This window comes from Xenopus laevis, chromosome 3L (assembly GCF_017654675.1).
Source record: "Xenopus laevis strain J_2021 chromosome 3L, Xenopus_laevis_v10.1, whole genome shotgun sequence".
Lineage (NCBI taxonomy): Eukaryota > Metazoa > Chordata > Amphibia > Anura > Pipidae > Xenopus > Xenopus laevis.
Window position 1 is genome coordinate 22,674,312 of NC_054375.1, and position 14,686 is coordinate 22,688,997.

General features: G+C 41.8%; 1 protein-coding gene across 7 annotated transcripts in view; it reads left to right on the plus strand.

The window, feature by feature from the left end:
* Nucleotides 1–14,686, plus strand: part of gria1.L (glutamate receptor, ionotropic, AMPA 1 L homeolog) — a 145,867-nt gene that overhangs the window by 80,765 nt on the left and 50,416 nt on the right. For 5 of the 7 annotated variants that reach the window (XR_005965996.1, XM_041584819.1, XM_041584818.1 and 2 more), the window contains 3 exons: nt 7,484–7,671; nt 11,746–11,799; nt 12,655–12,816. Coding sequence is in view for 6 of the 7 variants with exons in the window: in XM_041584819.1 (XP_041440753.1) it covers nt 7,484–7,671; nt 11,746–11,799; nt 12,655–12,816 (404 nt within the window). In the remaining variant the exon portion in view is untranslated. The remainder of the gene's footprint in view (nt 1–7,483; nt 7,672–11,745; nt 11,800–12,654; nt 12,817–14,686) is intronic. The other 2 variants (XM_041584820.1, NM_001159679.2) reach the window with 1 other exon arrangement.

Genomic DNA, 14,686 nt, shown 5'->3' on the forward strand with positions numbered 1-14,686 from the left:
TCTCCCCTGGACCACTCCCCTTCCCTATAAAACCGAAGCCCTGCAGCGTTTTTTCACTCTGCCTGTGTGTGCTGAAGAGATAGTGTAGGGAGAGAGCTGCTGCCTGTTAGTGATTTCAGGGACAGTTGAAAGTTTGCTGGCTAGTAATCGTTTTGATACTGCTCTGTTATTGGAGGGACAGAAGTCTGCAGGGGTTTGAGGACATTTAAGCTTAGGTAGCTTTGCTGGCTAGTAATCTACCTTCTACTGCAGTGCTCTGTATGTAGCTGCAGTGGGCAGCTGTCCTGCTTCTGATCTCATCTGCTGACTGCTGCAATAACAGTAGTACTACTACTACTACTACTATAAGAGCCCAGTGCTATTAGTCTAGCAGTGTTGGGGAGTGGGACTGGTGTGCTAATCTGCTGCTCCTAGTAGTTCAGCAGCACCAACTTTAATTTTTTTTTTTTAATATTCATTTTTTTTTTATTTTACTTTTTTTTATTTTACTACCGCTGTAGTAGTGTATAAGTTGACCTTTTAGGCATTATTTGCCCTGTAGGCTTTATTTGCACACTGTTTTCTTCAACCCGCCATCTAGCTGTGTGACCTTGTTCACATTCTGTCTAAATATCCATAATATTACCGTCTCCAGAAAAAACACCGGAGTGACTTTTTTCAAGCAGCCATAATATATTTTACGTAATCCGTATCCACCGCTGTAGTAGTGTATACGTTGACCTTGTAGGCATTATTTGCACAGTGTTTTCTTCAACCCGCCATCTAGCTGTGTGAGCTTGTTCACATTTTGTCTAAATATTGATAATATTATCGTCTCTAGAAAAACCACTTGAGTTACTTTTTTTCAAGCAGCATTCATATATTTTACGTAATCCGTATCCACCGCTGTAGTAGTGTATACGTTGACCTTGTAGGCATTATTTGCACACTGTTTTCTTCAACCCGCCATCTAGCTGTGTGACCTTGTTCACATTCTGTCTAAATATCCATAATATTACCGTCTCCAGAAAAAACACCGGAGTGACTTTTTTCAAGCAGCCATAATATATTTTACGTAATCCGTATCCACCGCTGTAGTAGTGTATACGTTGACCTTGTAGGCATTATTTGCACACTGTTTTCTTCAACCCGCCATCTAGCTGTGTGACCTTGTTCACATTCTGTCTAAATATCCATAATATTACCGTCTCCAGAAAAAACACCGGAGTGACTTTTTTCAAGCAGCCATAATATATTTTACGTAATCCGTATCCACCGCTGTAGTAGTGTATACGTTGACCTTGTAGGCATTATTTGCACAGTGTTTTCTTCAACCCGCCATCTAGCTGTGTGAGCTTGTTCACATTTTGTTTAAATATTGATAATATTATCGTCTCTAGAAAACCACTTGAGTTACTTTTTTCAAGCAGCATTCATATATTTTACGTAATCCGTATCCACCGCTGTAGTAGTGTATACGTTGACCTTGTAGGCATTATTTGCACACTGTTTTCTTCAACCCGCCATCTAGCTGTGTGACCTTGTTCACATTCTGTCTAAATATCCATAATATTACCGTCTCCAGAAAAAACACCGGAGTGACTTTTTTCAAGCAGCCATAATATATTTTACGTAATCCGTATCCACCGCTGTAGTAGTGTATACGTTGACCTTGTAGGCATTATTTGCACACTGTTTTCTTCAACCCGCCATCTAGCTGTGTGACCTTGTTCACATTCTGTCTAAATATCCATAATATTACCGTCTCCAGAAAAAACACCGGAGTGACTTTTTTCAAGCAGCCATAATATATTTTACGTAATCCGTATCCACCGCTGTAGTAGTGTATACGTTGACCTTGTAGGCATTATTTGCACACTGTTTTCTTCAACCCGCCATCTAGCTGTGTGACCTTGTTCACATTCTGTCTAAATATCCATAATATTACCGTCTCCAGAAAAAACACCGGAGTGACTTTTTTCAAGCAGCCATAATATATTTTACGTAATCCGTATCCACCGATGTAGTAGTGTATACGTTGACCTTGTAGGCATTATTTGCACACTGTTTTCTTCAACCCGCCATCTAGCTGTGTGAGCTTGTTCACATTTTGTCTAAATATTGATAATATTATCGTCTCTAGAAAAACCACTTGAGTTACTTTTTTTCAAGCAGCATTCATATATTTTACGTAATCCGTATCCACCGCTGTAGTAGTGTATACGTTGACCTTGTAGGCATTATTTGCACACTGTTTTCTTCAACCCGCCATCTAGCTGTGTGTATTATCGTTTCCAGAAAAACCAACTGAGTTTTTGTTGTTGTTGTTGTTTTTTTAAAAATAATGCCAGGCAAAGGCAGGCCGCCACGCAGAGGCCGTGCTAGGGGCCGTGCTGCTATGCAATCCTGTGGCCCTAGCAAATTGCCCAGTTTTAAAAAGCCAATGACCCTGAACTCCCAAAATGCTGAAGAGGTAGTTGACTGGCTTACACAGCACACCCCATCCTCTACCGTTTCTAACTTTACCACAACATCCTCCTCATCCTCCACTGCTATGGCCACCCCACGTAACACTTCCTCCACCACCGGTGCCCCTTCTTCACTGGGGTCAGAGGAGTTATTTTCCCATGAGTTTCTTGAACTGAGTAATGCGCAACCATTATTGCCAGAAGAAGATGAAGGAGATGAGGACCTTACACCAGATTTAATTCTGGCAGAGAACACGATAGAGATGGACATAATGAGTGATGAGGAGGAGGTCCCCGCTGCTGCTTCCTTCTGTGATGTGTCAGAAGAAATTGATGCATCTGAGGAGAATGATGATGAGGAGATTGATGTTTTGTGGGTGCCTAGTAGAAGAGAGCAAGAGGAGGGTAGTTCAGATGGAGAGACGGAGAGTCAGAGAGGCAGTAGGAGAATAAGACTTAGAAGAAGCAGGGAGGACAGCCCGCAGGGATCAGTAGGACAACAACATGTATCGGCACCTGTGTTCAGCCGGCCAACGCACCCGCCATTGCCGCCAATACCGCCAACTCCGCCAACTTCTACTGTTACCGCCAGATCGCACACTTCCAAAAAGTCAGCAGTGTGGGATTTTTTTAATGTGTGTGCCTCTGACAAAAGCATTGTAATTTGCAATGAGTGCAGTCAGAAACTGAGCCTTGGTAAGCCCAACAGCCACATAGGTACAACTTCTATGCGAAGGCACATGAGCGGCAAGCACAAAGCACTTTGGGAGCAACACCTCAAAGGCAACAGGCAAACTAAAAGCCACACTCCTTCTGGTCCAGCATCTTACTGCTCTACCTCTGCTCTCCTTGACCCGTCTGAACCACCCTCCACTCCGCCTTCCACCTTGACCAACTGTTCCCATTCCCAGTCATCTGCCACCAGCCAAGTTTCTGTGAAGGCCATGTTTGAGCGTAAGAAGCCAATGTCTGACTGTCACCCCCTTGCCCGGCGTCTGACAGCTGGCTTGTCTGCACTCTTAGCCCGCCAGCTTTTACCATACCAGCTGGTGGACTCTGAGGCCTTCCGCAAATTTGTAGCAATTGGGACACCGCAGTGGAAGGTACCCTGTACCCAGCCGCAATTTTTTTTCTAAAAAGGGAATACCACACCTGTACCAACATGTGCAGAGCCAAGTTACCGCATCTCTGTCACTTAGTGTTGGGCCAAAGGTCCATATGACTACTGACGCATGGTCCTCCAAGCATGGTCAGGGCAGGTATGTCACCTACACTGCCCACTGGGTGAACTTGGTAATGGCTGGGAAGCAGGGAATGGGTAGCTCAACAACAACAGTGGAGTTAGTGTCACCGCCACGGATTGCACGCGGTTCTGCCACCACCTCTACTCCTCCATCGCTCTCTACCTCGTCTTCTTCTTCTTCTTACTCTGCTGCTGGGTCCTCCTTCTCCTCCTCCACACCTGTGCACCCCCAGCTCCCCCTAGGCTATTCGACATGCCAGGTACGCCGTTGTCACGCTGTCTTGGGGATGACGTGCCTGGAAAGCAAAAACCATACCGGATCTGTACTCCTGTCATCTCTGCAGTCACAGGCCGATCGGTGGCTGACCCCACAACCTTTTTGAACTGGGTGGTAGGACTGGATCTGCACAGCTGGGGATTTTTTTCCCCCGTTACTGGGTGCTTATGCGCGATGCCTGCAGGCTCATGCGACCTTTTGAAGAGGTGACAAATATGGTCAGTCGCACCGAAGGCACCATCAGCGACCTAATACCCTTCGCTTTCTTCCTGGAGCGTGCCGTGCGACGAGTGACAGATGAGGCTGTAGACCAGCGTGACGAGGAGCTGGAAGCGCACGATTTCTGGTCGGAATCACCAGAACGAACCCAGGCACCTGCTGCAACGCAGGGAGAGGTGCCAGAAGTGGAGTCAGAGGAGGAAGGTGGCTTTGTGGAGGAGGAGGAGGAGGACCAACAGGAGCAGGCTTCCCAGGGGGCTAGTGGTGACCTTTTGGGGACCCCTGGTCTTGTACGTGGCTGGGGGGAGGAGACCGTGGATGATGCAGTCCTTGATAATGAGGAAGCGGAGATGGATAGCTCTGCATCCAACCTTGTGAGAATGGGGTCTTTCATGCTGTCATGCCTGTTGAAGGACCCCCGTATCAAGAGGCTTAAGGAGAAGGACCTGTACTGGGTCGCAACGCTACTAGACCCTCGGTACAAGCATAAAGTGTCAGAAATGTTACCAACATACCACAAGTCCGAAAAGATGCGGCATTTACAAACCAGCCTGCAAAACATGTTGTACAATGCTTTTAAGGGTGATGTCACTTCAGGAACTCATCAACATTCCAGGGGCAGAGGTGCCAGTAATCCTGCCACGAGCACACCTGCAAGGACAAAGCCCTTTGGCCAGTCTGTAACGTCAGACATGCAAATGTTTTTCTGTCCAAGGCAGCGCCACAACCCTTCTGGATCCACCCTCAAAGAACGCCTCGACCGGCAGGTAGCGGACTACCTGGCATTAACTGCAGATATCGACACTCTGAGGAGCGATGAACCCCTGGACTACTGGGTGCGCAGGCTTGATCTGTGGCCAGAGCTGTCACAATTTGCCATGAACCTCTTGTCTTGCCCAGCCTCAAGTGTGCTCTCAGAAAGGACCTTCAGTGCAGCAGGAGGGATTGTAACTGAGAAGAGAACTCGCCTAGGTCACAAAAGTGTCGATTACCTGACCTTTATTAAAATGAATGAGGGGTGGATCTCGGAGGGTTACTGCACGCCGGAAGACTTGTTCTGACTTCTATGCAGCTGTCCTTCTCTTCAAGCCTCATGACTCCACACACAGCTGTCCTTTAGCGTCCTCCTCCTCCCTCCGCCACCGTTACAAACTAGGGTGCAAACCCTACTGGTTTAATTTTTTCTGGCCTCTGTGCTTCAGTGGCTGCAACCAAAAAAACTGGGCAAACAATGTCTACAAGGTCAACGTATGGCAAAAAATGACTATTTTCAGCATTTATATGGCATATTTTTTCTGGCAACTGTGCTTCAGTGGCTGCGTCCAAAAAAATGCATATTTTCTGCATTTATATGGCATAATTTTTCTGGCCTCTGTGCTTCAGTGGCTGCAACCAAAAAAATGCATATTTTCAGCATTTATATGGCATAATTTTTCTGGCCTCTGTGCTTCAGTGGCTGCAACCAAAAAAATTTATATTTTCAGCATTTATATGGCATAATTTTTCTGGCAACTGTGCTTCAGTTGACCTTGTAGGCATTGTTTGCCCAGTTTTTTTGGCCGCAGCCACTGAAGCACAGAGGCCAGAAAAAATATGCCATATAAATGCTGAAAATAGTCATTTTTTGCCATACGTTGACTCAACGTATATGGCAAAAAATTACTATTTTCAGCATTTATATGGCATATTTTTTCTGGCAACTGTGCTTCAGTGGCTGCGACCAAAAAAACTGGGCAAACAATGCCTACAAGGTCAACGTATGGCAAAAAATGACTATTTTCAGCATTTATATGGCATATTTTTTCTGGCAACTGTGCTTCAGTGGCTGCAACCAAAAAAACTGGGCAAACAATGTCTACAAGGTCAACGTATGGCGAAAAATTACTATTTTCAGCATTTATATGGCATATTTTTTATGGCAACTGTGCTTCAGTGGCTGCGTCCAAAAAAACTGGGCAAACAATGCCTACAAGGTCAACGTATGGCAGTTGTTTAAAGAGAACAGTAGATTACTAGCCAGCAAAGCTACCTAAGCTAAAATGTCCCTCAAATCCCTGCAGACTTCTGTCCCTCCAATACAGAGCAGTATCAAGCAGATTACTAGCCAGCAAACTTACTATCATCTGTCCCTGAAATCACTAACAGCTCTCCCCTACACTATCTCTTCCAAGCACACACAGGCAGATTTTTCAGATACATTTTTGCCCTTGATCCCCCTCTGGCATGCCACTGTCCAGGTCGTTGCACCCTTTAAACAACTTTAAAATCATTTTTCTGGCCAGAAATGTCTTTTCTAGATGTTAAAGTTCGCCTTCCCATTGAAGTCTATGGGGTTCGCGAACCGTTCGCGAACCGCTCGCATTTTTGCGCAAGTTCGCGAATATGTTCGCGAACTTTTTTTCCGACGTTCGCTACATCCCTACCTGTCAAGAATATGTGGGCAGATTGGCTCCACTAATACAGCTTAGAGGAGTCAATTACTCATACAGTACTTGTTTCTCCATGGGAGTAAGGGGCATTTATGTATGCAAAGTGAGTTCATTTTGGATGTATGATAAAAGCTGTCTGCTGTTTGCTAGCAGATGCCTGCATTAGATAGAACCTAGTTTGGCTCCCTCACTACTTGCTCTCTGACATCCATTCATCATTGCTGTGTACCAACTGCAAGGTGTCTGCCAACTCAGAGGAAGAAGATGACTGTCTCTGTCTCTAAGGGATCAGCATGGAAACATTTCCAGATATAACTGGGCTTTTTTAATTTAATTTTGAGGCAGTACTACAGACAGCACTTAAAGGACACTAAATAGCAAAGCTGCCATCTGAGATTGCTTGGTTTTAGAGAGAGGTAGGTGAATGGTAGTAACATAAGAACTTCTCTACCAAGGAATTGCATTATTTAGTATTTTGCTATTAAATTGCTATTAAATACAAATGGCACAGGAGTTTTGAAGGAAGGTGCTACACCAGCATATAGGTAAGCGCTCTCTCTTTGTGTGTTATCCCATAACAATGCCTCTACTAAATGTACTGAATGGGCCTCATTTATGATGATTGGAGCAGGTTGCAAAGAGCAAAAAACAGGCACAAATTTTTGTGCCCCACATTTTGTGTCCATATGGGCTTGTCCTGGAGGCTGGAGGACAAGGATCTACTCCTTTCCCATTAATACAGTGCTGCAGACTTGTATTTTAAAAACTTTTTAAAAAACTATTGGTGCATCATAGTAGTAAGCATTACTATTTCTCTCTATTCTAACTATATGACTGGAGTGGGCTTTATATTCCTCTCCATTCTCAGGTTTGTCCGTTCTGCAAAAGGTTCTAGACACAGCGGCTGAGAAGAACTGGCAGGTGACAGCTGTGAATATTCTTACTACCACTGAGGAGGGTTACCGTCTACTTTTTCAGGACTTAGACAAGAGCAAGGACCGGCAGATTGTGATAGACTGCGAGTCAGAGAGGCTGAATGCAATACTAACCCAGGTAGTGTTAACATTATCCTAAACTCATATCGGCCATATGTAATAAAAAATGCTGAGTTTGTGCAGGAACAAGACTAGAACTCCATGACGCGCCTGGAGCCGACACGTCGCTATGAGACAAAACGCATGTGACGTGTCGGATGTTCTAAAGAAATAGGAAGTGAAGGAGAAATAGCAGGTAAGAACTACATTTATCCGACTGTCGGATGAAAACGCAGCCCTGTGAGTGTGGATCTTTCTATAAAACCATTAGGCGGGGGTGCAATGAGGCTGTGACCACAAAATACATATAGAGAAATAAAAGAGTCCTCTGCACTCAACCCATTATCAATATATTTAAGACAGAGACATTTTGTGCATACTGCTACTGAAAAATGCCTTCCCCTTTAAACAAAACAGGGATTGTTTGTCCATATATTGCAGTATATTTAAGTTGGCCAACTACGTCAAAGTCATCCCTGGTATGGCCAGTCCTACACTCAAATTGCATCTGATTCATTAAATTCTATTGCTTCATTATACATTCTATTATGCAAATCATAAAACCAGCTCATTTTGTTTTCTTTGCAGAGATGTTAGCCATGAAAATGTATATGCACTATTTATATCTCCTCATTTTATTATAGTTTTGGGTAATTATATGCACATGTGGAATCAAAATATTAAGTAGACCCAGGCATTCATATTTATAGTTCAGAAAATGTAATTAACGCTCACACCTACAGTATGTCCATGTGTATCAGTTGTGTCACACAAACCATGCCAATATAGCTTAGTGCCCCTGCTGGGCAAATCCTCACTTCCAAATTAAGCAGTGGAAAAATGTGTTGAAGCGTGATGGTAAAATGCAGGAAATAAGTGTTATGCTTTTATTAAAAGGGTATACTTTTAGAAAGTGCATGTTTTCTATGCCTTCCCATTTTGACAGCTCAGCCTGCAGTCCCGGATTCTTACTGAAATGTCCCAACTTTCTCATTGATCTCCTTACACTAAACACTAGAAAAAGAAACAATGGGGCAAATTCACTAAGAATCGAAGTTGCGCCAGGCGCAACTTCGCCGCTCTTCGCCGCTCTTCGCCAGGCGAATTTTCGCCAGCGCTCCGCAAATTCACTAAAATGCGAAGTTGCGCACAGGGGTAGCGAAAGGTTGCGGAGTTGCACTAGCGTTGTTTCGCTATATAAAGCGAAGTTGCGCTAGCGAAGGCTAATTTGCATACGGCGCGAAATTCAAATTTCAATGGAGGAACACGTATCTGCACTACAAATGCCTAGAAAACCTTCAAATCTGCAAATAAAAATTTTATTTTGCCCTACACATGTGCCCACTGTCTAGGTAAGTTGCCATGAGTCAGGAAAAGTAGGGGGGAGGAAGGGGAGCCCCAAAAATTTTTCGATCTTTTTCAGCCTATCAGCCATCATGTAGAAAACACGCCAGCGTTTTTTGGGACTTAGAAAAAATTTTGACTTTTTTTGAAACAATCCCTATCTACTCTATTGCGCTTCGCCAGGTCTGAGGTGGCGAAGGAAGTCTAGCGTAAAAGGTAGCGTTCGCTACACTGCGCAAGTTAGTGAATTTGCGTAGTTTCGTCGCTAGCGAAGATTCGCCTGGCGTAAGGTTGCGAAGTAACACTAGCGAAACTACGCCAGCGTTCATTAGTGAATTTGCGCATTAGCGAAAATGGCCAACGCTAGCGAATTAACGCTAGCGTTCGGCGCTTCGCGCTTTAGTGAATTTGCCCCAATGTTTCTAGTTAATTACATAAGGGAGCTTTTGGCAGGGAGCCCAGAATAATCAGCGCCTGCACTTGGATACAATTATAACTAATAAGATAAGCAGGACTCTTGGGGGGGATTGAAATTTGCAGCTTAAAGATCAATCACCTTCATTAGCAAAACTGTAATAGCACATAAAGCAAAACCCTAAAACCACCATAAATCTGATCAAATGTTCCATAACCTGCCAAATTGTATAAAACGGATGCAGTATTTAACGGTGGATGGTGACAAAATTGGTGTGGTCATAAAATTCCTCGCACTACACACTCCATATCTTTTTGTCCCGCTTTACGTTTTTTCAAATGTCGGATGATATAGTTGTCCCAAACATAAAGTAGACAGCTTCCAACTGGGGTTGTAATCTGGCCCATATAAATTATATCTGATTCCAATGTTATTAAAAGGGAAGAAACACAACCAATATAGGAAAGCCAGTATTTTGTTTTTCAGAAAAGATGGCCACCCTACTTCTAATGCATTTTGCACAGACAGAAACATGATCCCCTCATGGGTCAGTATTGCCAAACAATGTGGAATTGACTTTAGGAAACGTATGAAAAACCATGTACTTTAGTGAAGATATTTGGCGTGGTTTGGAAGAGACCATCATGCTCACTTATTTTACTTATTCTTTGAAATATATAATGTTTCTAGAGTTAACTTACTTTTAGTAGCATCAAATGCAGGCATTGTTTGTGTAGACATGAATATTATTTTGTACTATTCATCATTTGGTGGCGATACATTACAAATAATGTGGGTACTTATGCTATTGCATTTTTATTTATATTTGTTTCAGCATTTGTGCCTCGATTTTTAGAAATTTCTTGCAACTTCTATAATTCAGCAAAGAGTTGCGGTTTGTTAAAGTTAGATTTTTAATTCTTCGGAATCTGTATTTTCTAAATGTGGATTAAAGTAAGTGATTTTGTGGGTCAGGATGTTTTGTGACTTTTATATTCTGGAGTGTTGTCTTTGTATGTAAGAGCGAGGGCCATATTTATTTTAATAAAAGGTTTGCATGGCAAGGAGTGTGTTTAGATGCAAGTTCTTTTAATAAATGGTGTCTATAAGCAGCACTGTAATAGAAGGTTTATGTCCCTTTTAAAAGGATACTATAACTGCAGTTGTGATTGTGTGCCATAGGCCCTCTTAGACCTGGCGAACTGATGAGATGAAGTTACATCCTCCTCACTCTTATGTCCACGGCATCATATCCTGTATGATGGAAACTCATAGAAGTTCTAGAAAACACTGGCATTTTTTAAAGTCCTAACTATTCAAGATTTTTGTGTTAATTTTTTTAACCAATTTGAGGGGCATGCTACATTTGTTTTAGGGTGGACTCATGTCTAGGATCTCTTTAGTCTTTATTTCACTTCCTAGGAAATTTGTAATAATAAGTGACCACTTCAAGCATTTGCATCAACATCTGTAATAAAGACATATATATGACCTATATGTATGAATTAACTCTAGCGAAACTTTGCCACAATTAGCATAGTGGTAATGAATTTACAACTGGTGTTGTAAATTTACATCTGGTGTGAAGTATGGCAGAGCGTTCGCTGTCCAAAATTTTGCCTTTTGGTTATTTTGTCCCTTGGAGTCAGAATTTTTCCCCCTCTGAGGCAAATTGGAGAGGCTTCAAATGTTTTTTTTTTTTGCCTTCCTCTGCCATCAACTAGTAGTTACGCAGGTTATATATAGACCTAAAAGGTTGAACTTGATGGACGTGTGTCTTTTTTCAACCTAACTTACTATGTAACTATGTACTTTCTAAGGGAAAAATACAGTAGCTGCAATGGAATACATGGACTGGTCACTCATTCCTATAGTTGCCGATTATAGATATGTTCTAGCAACTATAGCATGCACCCCTGTCCAATCAACACCTCAGGATACAGATAGTCATGTTTGTCAGATAACACTCATGCAGTTGGACCCTACCTAAGCCTAAAGGAGTTGCTCTTTTATTTTGGTTGGGGGGGGGGGTTCCAGAAGGGAAACCGCAGAAATGTTGTCTCTTGATTTTTAGTGCAAATACACATATTTGAAACTCGTTATTCCTGTGCATGTTTCATTCAAATCTCTGTTAAAAAACACAGGGAAAAAATTAGTCGAAAATTCAAACTGATTGACCCTTATTCATCTTCTGTTCTACTACAAACACTTCTCCTATGAAGTGTAGTAGCCTTGAATAAACACAACCATTTTTTTGCTACCTTGGAGTGCTCTCCTCATTTGTAAATTCACTTCTCCTATGAAAATCATATCAAACCAAATTTTTTCTCCTTTCAGGTCGTAAAGCTGGAGAAAAACGTTATCGGATATCATTATATTCTCGCAAACCTGGTAAGTAGACTTGTATTTGTACTCAGGTAAAATGCACTGTTAGAAGCGCTACTGTTGCACTTGAGTAAATCTGTTACTGTTTCTAGATTAAAAGCGGCCACACATACAGGCTGATATAGCTGCCGATTTCAAACATCGTTCAATAAGGTTGTTCTTTCCTAACGGGTTGCGTAGGACCCTATAATAATCCAATCATTGGTCCATGGGCCAAGCAGGCAGCTGGGAAAAGTCCTGCGCTACAATAAAACTTACTCTGCCATTCAGGCCCGAAATTATCTTCCGTGGTACATTGCGTGTCCCTTGATCTGATAAAAACAAATATTCCCAGCACTTTTAGCAGCAAGAGAGAGGATAGTATGTAAAGACCCTTCCCCTGACTGCTAGTGACCGGGAAGTCACTGTGTTTGGTAAGATTCTTTAATTTGCCACTTAATATATAAACTATATAAAATCAGTTGGTTAAGTAGTCATTCTGGGAGTATAGTTTTCCTTTTAACCCCAAATGGGTGGTTTGTAAGTACCCATCTTTATTACACTGGAGTGACCATCATTTTTTGTCTTGGCTTTCCAAGAATAGTACAGGATATTCTCCTTACTTTGTATTTTATGTCTTTTTCCCACATATCTGCCCATTTTTTTGACAAACGGTATGTAACGTCTACTCAAATACTACACAATATATATCCTTTCTGCTCCCTTGCAGCTAAAAGCATTGGTATTATTTATTTTTATTGTTTATTTCTACAGAGGATTCTTTGGGAGGTCCTTACTTCCCAGCAAAGAGGTCAAGGGTATTATATCGCTGATTTTATTAGGAAAATTTACCTTGATCTGGTTGGTTGTTCCTTTTGTTAGGGTTTCATGGATATTGACATGCAGAAGTTCAAAGAAGCAGGTGCCAACGTGACAGGATTCCAGTTGGTGAATTACACAGACCAGTTGGTATCCAGAATTATGCAGCAGTGGAAGAATTATGATGGACGGGAACAACCTCGTGTGGACTGGAAGACGCCAAAGGCAAGTTGTTACCACTTTTAAATTTCATCATACCAGCTTCCGATTTTCTGATCTAATTAGGCCATCTTTTTCATGTCTGGGCTGTTGTTGTGAAGCTACAGTAAGCTTAGGGGATGTTGTAAATCAGTATGCAGATGGATGATAGATAGATAGATAGATAGATAGATAGATAGATAGATAGATAGATCTGCCCATTGTGTGCTATGAAACAAAATAAAATGGGAGCTACTGGGGCATCTTTGTAGGCACATACCTTTCCCATTAAATAGCTATGGAGTCCTTGGTTATAGAAGCCAAAAGGCTAAGGAGTAGTATTTATAGTCCAATTCGTTATTGCACTGTAGTTCTCCCATAATTGGATTCAATAGAAGATTGTATAAAATACTATAAAACGACATGGGTAGAAAGGAACAGCTTTAAGCAATTATTTAGCCAGGACCCACTATTTCAATTTAGAAAATGTGATTTATTTTATGCAACTGCTTATCACTTGATTAGGAAAGAAGTTCATCCACACAGAATGTTTCAGTCAATGTAACCTCTGGTGGATGTATCTTCTTCCTTCAGATGTCTGATAAACCATTGGTTATGCCCCATCATTATATTAAGGACTTATCTTTGACTATTTCTGAGTGTTAATAAGCAGCAAGTAACCTTACTTAATTCCATAGAACTGGATAAAGAAGGCAGGTAAGGTATACTTTAATCTCATAAATATCTCCAACTGCTGTGACAATTAAACCCAGTTATTGGTAGGCGGCATCCAAAATAACATAATGTTGTTATAATTTATCATAAACATAATTTTGTGGAGGAAAAAAAAACAATAAGTCAAACCATCAAGAAATACAGTATTGTTTCATTGAACATCAGTAAAGTGTTGGCTGAAACTCACAGATGTGTGAAAGTGGGATCCAGTCACAAAGGAACCATGATTTTCCTTGAGGGATGGTGTTAATCTTTTAATGTACATGACTGGAAGTGTGAATTGTTGTGAAGCCACCAGGGTAAGGATCTCAATGTGGAATTGTAGGGTGATGACAATCAGTTTCTCAGGCCCTTTCCTCTGTTCAGGGATGATTTTTCCGCATAAATGGCCTCTTTCACACCCTTTTTCAAACCATCTGTTCTTTCTATCCAAAATTTGCACAGTGTTGTCCTCAAAGGAGTGCCCCTGTTTCTTGGGATGTAGATAGACTGCTGAGTCTAGTCCTGAGGAGTTAGCATTTCTATGTTGGGCAATTCTCTTAAAAATAAGGTGTTTTGTCTCCCCAATGTATAGATCAGAGTACTCTTCACTACACTGGACAGCATAGATGAAATTGCTCTTCATGTGCTTTGTTGTTGGGTCTTTAGGATGCACCAATTTTTTAATGGTATTTTCTTATGGTGTTGCTGGGTCTGAAATACACAGGAATTTGATGTTTCTTGAAAATTCTGATATTCCGGTCACATATGGGATGACTATGTTGCTTTGCTTGCTATGCTTCTCCCCTCTATTTGGTGTGGTCTTTTTGCTTGGCTTAGATTTTGTTTTGATAAAGGCCTAGTCTGGGCATCCACAAATTTTCAGAGCTCCTTTCAGATGTTGGTATTGATTGCCACAGTTTCAGGCCAATGGTGTAAAGAGTTCTTATAACTCCCAGTTTATGTTCCAGATGGTGATGGGAATCAAACAAGAAATACTTCAATATACAGGTTTCCCCCCTCTTTAAAAACCATTATACAGTCTAAAAATGCCTGTTTGCTGTCTTTCACATCTTCCCTAATGAACTTGATGTTTTTGTCCATCGAGTTTTAGTACTAAGGGAAAGTTGGAACCTCATGTGATTTAATTTTGACCCAGGTGTCATCCACATATCTGAACCAA